Source organism: Pagrus pagrus, assembly GCF_965226575.1.
Source record: "Pagrus pagrus genome assembly, chromosome: 10".
NCBI lineage: Eukaryota > Metazoa > Chordata > Actinopteri > Spariformes > Sparidae > Pagrus > Pagrus pagrus.
The window spans coordinates 27,035,574-27,048,569 of NC_140194.1; the positions used below are offsets into that span (position 1 = coordinate 27,035,574).

General features: G+C 42.0%; 1 protein-coding gene across 5 annotated transcripts in view; it reads right to left on the minus strand.

The window, feature by feature from the left end:
• mical3a (microtubule associated monooxygenase, calponin and LIM domain containing 3a) overlaps nucleotides 1-12,996 on the minus strand; it is a 70,843-nt gene that overhangs the window by 6,513 nt on the left and 51,334 nt on the right. For 2 of the 5 annotated variants that reach the window (XM_084365146.1, XM_084365144.1), the window contains 4 exons: nucleotides 11,819-11,869; nucleotides 10,959-11,066; nucleotides 6,869-6,962; nucleotides 4,854-4,904 (listed from right to left, as the gene is read on the minus strand). In XM_084365146.1, the coding sequence (XP_084221272.1) occupies nucleotides 4,854-4,904; nucleotides 6,869-6,962; nucleotides 10,959-11,066; nucleotides 11,819-11,869 (304 nt within the window). Of the gene's footprint in view, nucleotides 1-842; nucleotides 909-4,853; nucleotides 4,905-5,920; nucleotides 5,972-6,868; nucleotides 6,963-10,958; nucleotides 11,067-11,818; nucleotides 11,870-12,996 lie in introns of all 5 variants that reach the window. The other 3 variants (XM_084365145.1, XM_084365142.1, XM_084365143.1) reach the window with 3 other exon arrangements.

The window sequence follows — 12,996 nt, forward strand, 5'->3', positions numbered from 1 at the left end:
ACGTTAGCTACAAGTGTTAGCATGCTCAGCTAACTAGCTTACTACCAAAAGTACTGAGTGATTGTGGAAAGACAAACCAAGCTGCTGTGGTGAGTTTCATTTTGTATATGTCAAGTTTGATTGAGGTGTGTTTTACATTGAAGCGACTTCAAGACAGAAACTTGTATTCAGATGGTGTATGGTTGCATTTTTGTTTAGTAAGGAAAATATACTGTATGTAAGAGTGATTCCTTTCTTGATATTTTCTTTACTTACTAAGTAGTGAAATCACTAAGTAGCGAACTTGTGCTAACATGCAATGCTATTGGCTAATTGCCTCTTTAGGTACCAAGTGGTATTACCGGGCAGGAGGGGCCTGGCTAGCTGGCTAGCATGCTAACTTCATTAGACATCTCTGCAGCACAGTACATAGACGATTCTGATATAACACCAACACTATTTTTTTTTTACTTTTAATAGTTAGTTAATCTTTTTGAGCGTTTTAAACTAAAATTCTGACCATATCTTGCAAATTGCCCTTCAGAGTCTACATAAATTAACTGTGTACTGTCATGAAACGTATGAATGCAATATTCAACTGACCAGTACGTCATACATTCTGAAACATTTTTAATCAATTTCCTCACGATAAATGCCTCTGCACTTCACTTTACTTGTGGGACTAGTCTGGGGAAATCTACTGAGCCTGATCACACACAAACAGTGAGGACAGGAAGAGGGGGAGGACCGGTTGGGAGGATGATGGGGTAAAGGCGCGAGGGGGGTAGCCCGGTTCTGTAGATCCTTACGGTTGCCATGGTAACCCGCCACAACCGTCGGCAGAGGCGGCGAGGTTACGTTACCTTCGGGGGAACAGCAGGGGCAGAAGGAGAGAGGTCTTCGGCGTGGCATCCCCACAAAGGGCTCAACTTCCACAAGACAGAGGGAAAGAGTGTGAGGGAGTGACGGAGCAGGGTGCATCCGCGGGTGGGAGAGAGAGCAGCGGAAATAATAAAGGAGGAAGAGCAGAGGACACAGAGTGTGGGTGGAAGGGGGGAGGAGGAGAAAGAGGGATGTGATGAGGGAGAGAGAACATCGAGGTGAAAATCAAAAGAGGTCAGGAGCACTGTGATAGGGAGAGGACAAATCACCTAGAGAGAGGAGGTGGGAGAGATCAGCTGTGTGGTGTGAGGGATGAAAAAAGGGGTAAAAATAGGAAACTGAAACAAGACCAGACAGAAGCCCTGGGAGGACAGAGAGGGAAAAAAATCCTTCTGTTTCATCTTTCATCTGTAAATAATCTTCAGTGAGGAAACAGCAGTCTGCCGGTTATAAAATGGGGAGTAGCCTCCTACACATATGGCCAGTGTTTATCGCAGTACACGAAATGATTTAATCCATTTATTAAAGCCATTACTGATCGCCAGGAGATCCATCTCCCTCATAGACGGAGATAATTGCTTCTCTTTTCAAGATGTTTCAGCCTCTGCTTGTAAACACTGCTCCAACGTGTTTGGACCACCCAGCTCAATTTGTTGCCAGCGTGGTGACTTTTAAAGTGAGGCTACCATTGAAGTGCAAATTAGCACCCTGCTAAACACGTTTTACCACAAAAGTAAGATCACAGATAGTGGATGCTACCCCAATAAAGCCCAAAATAATGACTGTAAAATAAGTGCAACGTTAGGAAGATTCTGGGACAATTACACTAAAAAGGTGGCAGACTGTGCTCTCAGGCTGGTGAGAAAAGGAGCCACGAGAGTGAAATGCCGGATAATTGCGACAAGGGACTATCACAGAGAAGACATAAAATTCAGCTGGGAAAAGCTGCAGTTGAGAATATCTGTTTTAGACAGATTGGTGTCCTAATAAAATTTTTACGGCTCTGCCAAATCATGTGAATATGGTTATGAAATGCATCATTAGCACTTGATGCTCGGTAAGTCCTTGATTGTATAATCATTAAACTAGAGGAATAAAATGATAAGAAAATACATAAAACTAGCAGCTTCAGATTCCAGACGTATTGATCCTGGCTTCAGTGTTAGTGCCCCCTGCAGGGCTCACCCGTGCTTTTACAGCAGCTGTGCACATTACAGCTTGGTATTCAATCAAAATGCTACAGTTCCCTCATCAGGCAGTTAAACACAAACAGGATTAATAGACAGCAATCAGCACGCAGGAAGCCACCTTTATAAAACAGAACACTGCAGACACACCGCATCCAGTTGCAAAGTTTCAGAGTCAGCCAGTTCTGTTGGAAAACTTCTTTCAGATATCTTTACTTGAAAACTCCACGCAATCTCCTGTGTGATGAGTGACGACAACCAGCAGGACAACACCACAGAGAAAGCGCACGCCCTGCTCGAATATGTGGAAATGCACCTTTTCCCTCGCTGCTCTTGAGAGATATCAGTGACAGTGAATAAAGGGAACACTGATCTCTAACAACAAGCCTGCCGACTTCACCGCAGACGTGAGGAGGAAAAGATGCATTCCACTCATATTCAAACAAGACCACGATGTTAACGACAGATACCACGAGACGTCTCGTCCAGACACGGTGTTATAGCTGACCCATCACAGTTTGGACAAACATTGCCTATTAGCACACACTGCACACACACACACACTGCACACACACACACGAACACACACACACACACACACACTCAGGGAGTTATGCAACTGAGCAGGTATGAGAAAGTCAGAGGAGGCATTGCTGGGACTACAGGCCAGATCTACAGCAGCACAGAGCTCTGAGGGGAAGCTAAGAGCCATGCTAGCAGTTTAGTATGAGTCAGTCCAGAGCTGGTTATACAACACGCTGACAATGTATGTGTGCGTGGGACGGAAGAAAAGGGGTTGTGTGGTCGTGAATATGTGCACACTGCATCATGTGGAACATCTGGTGCTGTTAAGGTGCTTTTCTTCCTCTCCATAATTTTGGTAAATGATGTTTTAGCTCATCGTGAGCAGGTGAGATGAGACAAACCAAAAAAGTCAGATCACACAATCTTATGTTATGCTGTAGAAGAGAATTATTTTGAATACGGTGTCATAATTAGAAGGACAAAAAGCCTCACGTCTAAAATAATGTCACAGGTGATTGACGGTTTGTGTTTGTTTGTACTTGTCTTATTGACAACGAATCCCACAAAAAGGCCAAAACCAACAGGCAGTTTACTATTTTGATAATCAATTAAGTGATTTTTATTGTCATTTTGCAAGGGGATAATGTCAGATATTTGCTAGTTCCAGATTCATACATGTAAGGATTAAAATAAACACGACATTTAAAAGACGCCACTTTGAGCTCCGGAAATTGTGATGAACTTTTTTCACAATTAAAAAAAAAAATCGTAGACTCAAAGATTGATCGACTAACATGAAAATAATCGGCCGGATACTAACTGAAAATAACTTCTAGTTGCAGCTCTACTTAAGATGTAAAACTTTTAAAAACTGGTCACAAGTATGTAGTTTTGTTTTCTAAAAGGACTAAATAATGTCTTTAACTACCTGGGCGCTGTAGTTTTCTAGCTATCATTACTAAAAGAGAAGTAAACAGTGAATTTTTGGGGGACAGCTGCGGAGTGATACACATTCGGTGCTCCAGCTTATGGCAGCAGGATGGAGCATGTGTGACAAACTCAAAATTAAATCCAGTTCCTGCAAATTTGTGGCTAATTGATGTGTTTTTAATAGTTTCTGGACACGATGGAGCTCCACAGCACAGATACGATACAGCAGGCTTCAATTTGCACAGGAAACACTTGTTAGAAGGATGCATCGTTGTTGGTTTTGGTCTTATTACGGATATGCAGACGATAAGGAAAAACAGCAACCTTAAAAAGGTGCAATACGCAAGAATTGGCCACCTGTTGAATTCATACTCCAACACATGGAGGGCAGCATATATTATATATCACATATCAGCTGACAATGGCCACACCAGAGAAGTGCTGGTGTTGTTTACCACCAGACTATCACCTCTTGAGGTACAAACTGGCTAGGGGCTAGCTGATTAGCATGCTAACTTAAAGAAACATCTCTGCAACACAACACATAGATGTCTTATTATAATAATTTCAGAACTGTAATTTCTTCTTCTGGTACTCTTTTGGTAATTTAGTAATTTCTGAACATCTTAAACACACATTGCACCTTTACACTTCAAAATTAGAAGTACTATTATGTTGTTTTCATATCTCGACCATCATGCTGCCACTTTTCAATAATTGTATCTGGCTATTAAGTACGTATTACGAACTCACAAAGGAAACAATCTTAGCAAAAAAAAATGTTCTGTATGCATTATGAAATTGTACGGTCAACAATAGCAGCACGTTATTTGCTTTCTGTCTCAGTATTATGTTGTCTCTGAATGCCAGAATGTACTGTGCCCTGCTGTTTGCATTTCTGTCTGTGCAATATGCCACTGTTTGCAGCCTCTGCGGCAGTTTGCGTGCTGAGGAGTGACAAATAAAAAGTTACTCATTAATTCATTCATTTATCATTCATAAGTTTACGGAGATCAAAGAAGATCTTAAGAGGACAGCATGAGGCCGAGTGTCTGATCTCTGTTTGATGTAAAGAGTGTCTGAACTAGAAACCCAGTGAGGTTGGAGGGAAGCGGGGAGGGATTGGGAGTCACAGGAGCAGAAAGTATTGCAAATGAGGCTAAAAGCCAGCCAGCCAGCCAGCTAGCCAATCAGCCAGCCAGCCAGTCAGCCAATAAAGGAAGGTATGAGGGGTACAAAGCTCAAGTAGTAAAAACAAAAAAATGTTGGTTGGGGGATGGGGGGGTGGGGTAAAGGACAGATTGGGTTAGCCATTAGGTTAGTTTAAAGCGACAGATTTGAAATACATACCGCCCAGATGCAAGTCCAGGATTTCACTGTAATTAGAATCTCCCCAATAGTCTACAATGACAGGGATATATTAGAGATAGGAGTTATTTCACGCGGCCCCCAAACTGGGCACGCAAACACACACACACACGCACAAAGTTCTCCAACAACAGCAAGTCATGCAGACATGTTCGTACACACACAGCAGCAACACTCAGAACAAAGAGAGTCCGTCGGTACTCACCACAGTGCACACATAATGCAGTCAGGTTGTGCAATTCTACATGGCATTTTCAAAAATAATAACAGACTGCAACATAGATTTGCTGTATTGCTGTTTACTGGCTCCGTCTGCTTAATATCACACAAAGCCTCTCATAATGTGATGACATTTTGGGGGGAAATTGCTTTTTTTTTTATTGAACATTTAATTTGACAAAGTTAAAACGGCGGAAAAGCTTTAATTTTCTCTACAATCCAATCCATGTGCAACAATGTTCCCTTTGCAATAATTGAATGATTTAATGCTCTATTGTTTCAGACTGAGAGAGCAGCTGAGTTTTATGTGAGAGTAGAACAGATAAAGTCAGAAGCAGCTCTGGATTGCTGTTACTCACCACAATAGAAAAGAAAAGAGATAAGATCTCGATAAATATCTGTGTCGAGTCACTCAGCCACAGCAAATATTTGCTGAAAAATATTTTATTCAAGAAGTTGTCAGCCTTGAAAACCAATTTATATTTGATTTCTTTCATTCTGATTGCATTTTATAGAAATGCGACGTGATTGGAGTCTTGATCAGAGTACAGAAACTCTCCTCATTGAGAGGCGGTGCAGGAGACAACAAGGACACATCCAGAGTGAGCACCACACACAAATCTATGTCGGGGGACACACATTCTCCTGATCGCATGCAGCTCGGACTGACGATGGCGGACATGTTATGAACGGACAGACGATCAACATGTTCGGAGATGGAGAAGTGTTGCAGTGTGTCACCACAGATGGAGCCTACATAACAGTGTCACATGTCATTAATTAAATTAAAAAAGAAAGAAAGAAAAAGGAAACTACGGTAAATCTAATACCTGATCTTCTTTTGTGCTGTTTGGGTAATGTATAAGTACCTTTATACAATCCTTTAAGAGAGTAGAGTAGTAAACAAGTTAAAACATACTCAAACAATTGACTGGAGAAACAGCTGATGGGCAAAGTGAGTAGTCACTAGTTTGATGGGAAAATGTCCACATTTAAGAGAGCATGCATTTGCATTGTAAAACCTGTTATTTAGATTAGATTACTGCCACATAAAGTAAATTAGGATGGAGCACGCTGTCAACTCTACTAAGGACAACCTCAGAACCTTCCTCGCATACAAAACTCACATCACGCAAATAATGTGTTATTGCTACTGAGTGCAAGTCATGCTTCACACGCTTATAAAGCTGCAGCGGATAATGAACTGCGCTGCTCCCCTAACAAATAATGTATTCTTCATCTCACACGCATATCGTCTGTGATAGTCCCTTGTCATGAACAATTTGGGTTTATTACTTTGGAGAAAAAACAAACATGACTTTCTGCACACAAATCTATGTGATGAGATATGCTTTCAGCGCGGCTGAATAAGAGGTAAATGCAGACTGTGATTTTAAGACAGTCTGAACGATCGCAGGGGGACAGCTTTCCTGAGGTAATGCAGCTCTAGGTTACGTCACCTCAATCATCGATATTATTATTATTATTCCCTTTGGAGCTGTAGGAAAGGCTGATCTCATATCATATAAAGATAAAACATGGTCTCACGGAGCCAGCGCTGACACAAACACAAGATTTAATCGTCATATGTTCAATAATTCACTAACTAAAATGTTAATGATAAGAGTTATATGTTATGAAACTAACTACACCCTCTGGCTCACTGAATGGGAGCTTTGTGTCTATCTACAGTGGCATTACAGATACACCACGCCACAAGGGATGGCCAGATTGATTTAAAAAAATAAAAAAAGATGTGTGACTTGACAAGCCGTTACCTGCTTCTCCTCTCAATGCTTTCTCCACAGCTACACCCCTCTCCTCCAGCTGCCTCTGCTTCTCCTCCACCTGCTCCAACTGTCTCTGGATGATCTGAACAGAAAAGGCAGGTCAGAGTGGAGTTAGTAATGAAGATCACAGAGGCGTAACCGCAGTCACACACACAGAGGTTCAGTATAAACAACTTGACTTGTCATGCATGGCAGCACGGAATAATAAGGTCTACAGTTCCACTAATGGCAACTCGTTTGTCCCCGAAGTTTCTGAGGGAGGCGGCTGCAGAGGTTACCTCTACGTCTCGACTGATGTAACAGTTTACCCTCATTAAAAATAAATGTCTCAGGCTGCGACGGGAGCACTGCTAATTAGAACTGTACTGATGTGTACGAGTGCGCGAGCATGTTCGCATGACAAGTGTTATTTCATAATTTTTACAAAGGAAAAAACTATCAATATTTTAGAGTTCTCCTCTCTTCAGCCCACATCGCACTCTACTTGTTATTGGCAGTGGCGGTGGGTGGCAATGATAGAGGGGATGCAGCTAAATCGGAATTAATTAATGTTAATAATTTATCTTAACGACTGGATCAGTGGCAAGTATTAAAAGTAGTGGGGGTGCTGTCACTTAATTACTTTCTGCTAAGTGCTGTTTTTGAAGGCAGAGCCAGAGAAAGCAGCAGGTACAACAAGTCAAATACTTTTACAATGACTTTTACTGCATTAATAGTTTAAATACTTTTAAATTACTAATGCAATGAGAAATAAGGGCCACCATCATTTATACATGGAAAATGTATAGTTCATTAAACTTTGGTCAAAAGTTATTTCACTGTTAACAAACAATGACATGCTTTATAAACCATTTATTCAGCAATTATCTACTGTAAAGTTGCAACTGATGTTTATAATACTTTGTAAATAGTAAGTTGATAGCCATTACAAACATTTAGACTTAGACTTAGACAAAAAGGTATCCAGAATAAAGGACAATTGTCACGTAGAGATGACATGGGGGGAGAGGCTGTTACAGAGCCTTGTGGTCCTGCACCGAATGCCGCAGAACCTCTTTCCAGAGGCCCGCTCGGAAAACAGTCCACGGTGAGGGTGGGAGGAGTCTCTGATAATATTCCCAGCTCGGGACATGCAGCACTTGGGAGCAATGTCCTGAATGGAGGGGAGAGAAGTCCCAATGATCTTCTCCGCTGTCCTCACCACTCTCCTCACAATCCTCCAGTCAGAGGCTTTTGCAGCTTCCACACCACATGGAGATGCAGCTGGTCAGGATGCTCTCTATGGTGCTCCTGTAGGATGTAGTGAGGATGGGCGGGGGCAGGAGGGCTCTCCTCATCCTTCGCAGGAAGTGCAGACGCTGCTGTGCCTTCTTGACCAGTGCCGCAGTGTTCACAGACCAGGTGAGGTTGTCTGTGATGTGCACCCCCAGGAACTTGGTGCTGCTGACCACCTCCATAGCCGTGTTCTTGATGAGAAGTGGAGCGTGGCTGGGCCGCTTCTTCCTGAAGTCGACAATGATCTCTTTGGTTTTGTGAGTGAGTGAGTCCAATGGGCCGGTAGTCATTGACTCATGCGATTTGAGGTTTCTTTGGCACTGGGATGACGGAGGCAGTTTTGAAACATAATGGGACTTTGGCTTGATCCAGTGAGGTGTTAAAAATGTCTGTTAGGACACAAGCCAGCTGATCTGCACATTCCCTGAGCACCCGCCCAGGTATGTTGTCAGGGCCCGGAGCCATCTGTGAGTTAACGCTCCTCAGAGACCTTTGCACCTCAGCTTTGTCAAGGCAGAGTGCCTTTTCATCCTGGTGGGGAACAGTTTTCACAGCAGGAGTGTTGTTCAGTGCCTCAAACCTCCCAAAGAAGTTATTTAGTTTATTTAGGAAGTCCACGTCATCGTCACACGCAGGAGGGGCAATCCTGTAGTTGGTTATAGTCCGTATGCCTTGCCACATATCCCTGGTGATAGTGGGATCATGGAAAAAGTCTTGGATTTTTCTACTGTGAGCACACTTGCTAGTCAGACTTGAAGGCTTCTTTGCCTTTAGCATTTTGCGTACTTCATCAGTCATCCATGGTTTTTGGATTTGCTAGCGCTGACGTCCTCCGTGCATTTATTGATGTAGGCTGACACAGACATGGCACACTCATCTATGTTGATGTGATCGTTGTAAGTGGCAGCTGCTTTGAACATATCCCAGTCAGTGCACTCAAAACAGTCCTGTAGTGCCTCCGTAGCCCCCTCAGACCACACCCTCACCTGCCTCATTGTAGGTTTTCCTCTGAGCAGCAGGGGCTTATATGCTGGAATTAGCATAACAGATAGATGATCTGAAGAGCCAAGATGGGGGCGGGGTGCTGCTCTGAATGCATCTTTCATGGTGGTGTAAGCCATGTCTAATGTATTTACTCCCCTAGTTGCACAATCCACATGCTGGTGGAAATGTGGGAGAACTGACTTCATGTTGGCCTGGTTGAAATCCCCAGCGACAATGAAAAAGCCCTCAGTGTGAGTAGATTGCAACTCACTGATAGTCCGATAGAGAACTTTCATGGCCTCTTTAGTGTCAGCGCTGGGGGGCACGTACACAGCAGTGATGGAAATTAAGGAAAACTCCCTGGGCAAATAGAATGGTCTGCAGTTTACATTCAGAAGCTCAATGTCCGGTGAGCAATGGCTTCATGATTGCTTTATAAATGGTTTATGAAGCATTCGTTGTTGGTTAACAGTGAAAAAAAACTATAAACTAGGCTCGGGCCGAAATTAGATATTATCAAATATCAAGATATTTGGTTTCATAAGCGATTTTTTCTCTCCACAATATCAAATATATATGAATAATTCATATTATTTTGATATTTAAAAGTGTTGTATGTGTTGTTGCAAAGGGAGAAGTAAAGACGTAAACAGCATATCAACCTGTCGAGAAATCACTACATTTATATTACATGCTGACAGAATCATCTTTCTATCATGAGATAACATTTTGGACATGACCCAAGCCTATTATTAACTAAATTTAAAACTATTTAACATGTATTAATTATGGTCATTATAAAGTGTTAGCAAAATAAGTAAAGCAGTTTTAATCTCAATCACATATTATACATTTTATAAATTACAACTCTACAATACTACAATACATAACTATTGTTTAAAGAATCCTTTGATATTTTTTGCCTAATTTAATGTAATCAAAATTCTAAGTATTGCAGCTGTTCTTCTCTTCATGACAGGTATTGCTGGTTACATCTGCCAGATATAGTAAGTGCAGAGTATCTGAAGATGACGTCTACAAGTGACTCTAGACCAGCAGAACGTGCAGCATGTAGTCCTGGCCCTACCTGTTTGCGGTATTTCCAGTGCATGTGTGTAAGGATGCAACAGGAAAATGTTTAGAATGTAATGTAAAAGTTTTCCTTTCCCCTCAGCTAAACTTTATCAGTGCCACGCAGCGAGAGGAGCTCAGCAGGAAGCGTGGTTTTGGGCTCTGCAAATAGCCGCGAGAAGGAAGTGTAATTCGGGCCAACTAACCACAGCTCCAGGAGGAGAGACTTCAGCTGTGGCTTAGTGCTGAGTCAGTGGACTGGGAGCCTGACTGCAGAGTTACAACATCAATCACAGTGGATTTCCTAACCAACAGTGGGAGACACACTGCGAGAGGGCTGAGTCACACCAGAGTCAACAAATGGTAAAGAAAAAAGAAATACTGAGTAACAGTCAAAACTATAGTAATGTAGCCCATCTCCCGCAGGGCTGCAAATAACAGCTATTTTCACTGTTGATTAATTTGTTGGTTATTTTCTCGATGCACAGACGAGTTATTTGGTCTGTAAAATGTCAGAAAATTGTAAAAAATGTCAATCAGTGTTTCTCGAGCCGCAAGATGACATCCACAACCTGAAGATATTCAGTTTACTGTCATAACTGTTTAATCAGTTATCAATCAATGGTTTGCAAGAAATGTAATAGCTGACAACTATTTGATTGATCGCTTAACTGTCGCAGCTCTTACTCAACACCACAAAAGTAGTGGTGACAGAAGAGCAGACGGAGGATGACCACACGTCAGTTACCTGAGCTCTGTGCAGCCTCTTGAGTTCCTCCTGCTTGGCTTGTCGTCGGGCAGCTTTCTGGACCCTTCGTGTCAGCTTGGCGTTCAGCTCCTCTTCTGTGTAGGTTTTCTGATGTAACAACAAAAACACGGGTCAGAGACGCCTCAATCACAAGCTAAGCTAATGTGAGGAGTTGACTCCGTGGGGCTCTGGCCCCTTCAGGAACGGGAGAGGAGGGGGAAACTCTGATTAGACCTTGCAGAAGGTGAGGGACAACATTGACTAGCACGATGTAATCTATCTGGGAATATTTTAAACTTCGCTACACGTCTACAGGCTTCTCTAGGCCTATGAATTGGTAACATAAACCATCCTAGAACACAATGTGACACATACATCAACTTCACTGCCGCTCTCAGCGCGATAATCGTTCTTCACTTTATGACATCGTCCAAATTTATGATCAGTACAGTATGTGAATGAGCAGGGGTGTTTCCCCATTAGCTGACTTGTAAGGACATAAAAAGCTGGCATAAATCAGGAGAAAAGGAGAGAATAGCACTGAAGAAAAACATGTCAAAGACTGAAGGAAAGACGGTGCCACAGTGACAGAGAGGCAGGTTAACATCATACCAGTCAGAGAGAAACAGCCCCTGATATTAAAAGATGCTGAGGTATCACTGTGACCAGAAGAGTGAGCCATGAGAGTCGTGTTTGAACAGAGCAGTGAGTGAGTGGGCGCTGCCGTCACATGCATCCAGAGAGGACGGTTAGTTTGAGGCCAGATGCACGTAAGGTGTTATTACTGGCACATGCGCAGAGGGCTGGGGGGGGTGAAGGGGTGGTGGGGGGTTTATCAATGGGAACGTATGTAATACTACCTTTGTGGCGTACGATCTCTTGAACGCCAGTGCGTGAGGGACATAAACAGACTTTGGGGAAGACAAAACATAAAAAGGGAGGAAAACAAACATGATACAGATGATATGATTAAATGGGTTAATGATTATGTTAAACACAAATTGGTCAAAATAAAACAAAGTAATCTCGATGGTACAATCAAAAACAGGCAATGTTAATATCCCACACCAAAACAACAAATGGCAGGGTGCAGTGACATTTTATACGTCTATGTTAATCAGAAATTAGTCCAACAGTTACACATCATATTGAAAGAAAACTCATGTTCCAGCATCTACCACCTAATCTAAGATTTTAGAGACCTGTTTTACCATAAAGCAGTAAGGCAGGTCTGTTAATACTCTACATCTAATACACTGGAAAAACTATAACCACCACAACAGTCACTAGAGACGATTCGACATGATTCCTCTGGGAGCTCTTATTGAATTACGGCCTGGCAGGCATGATACAGTCTTAACCTTCTGCTTCTGGAAGGTTGAAATTCACATCGATATATTATTGAAAAATAACAAAATGCCAATTCACGCTCCGCATAAAATCATCAAAACGAGGAAAACGAAATGGGAGCGTGTCTGAGTTTCTTCGATGTGTTTACAATGCTTAATGAATTCATGCCTCTGGCCCTGAACTCGGCTGTATCTATCTAAACCACCAGAAACACACAAACACTGACTGAGCAGCAGTGGGGGAAATATTTTTGAATTTCAGCCCAACATAACGAATGCAAATGGATTCAAATAAATTAGGTTCCATTATAGAAATTAAGGTTTTGTGTGCTGAAATTCTGCAAAGACCAAATCACATCCATGCCACCTGCATATTTAATGAGTCCGTCATTTTCTTCTAGTAGTTTTGCTAATGGATCTCATTAAGAGATCATTTAACATATCATACTGTGGTGCTGAACACCTTGAAAATGTGGTCTCATCATGCTTTGGTTGCATGATTTGCTCTGAGGTCAAAATTGTAATCGTTCTTTATTCTGACACTACTTTAAAAATTGATAATTCAGAGCATTAAAGATTAATTTGAGGTCAGGCTAAAAGCCACATGCAAGCTTTGTCAACTTGACATTGGTAGAAAATTTGTATATATTTCAAAATTATGTTTATATGAAATTCAAAATCATTTAACC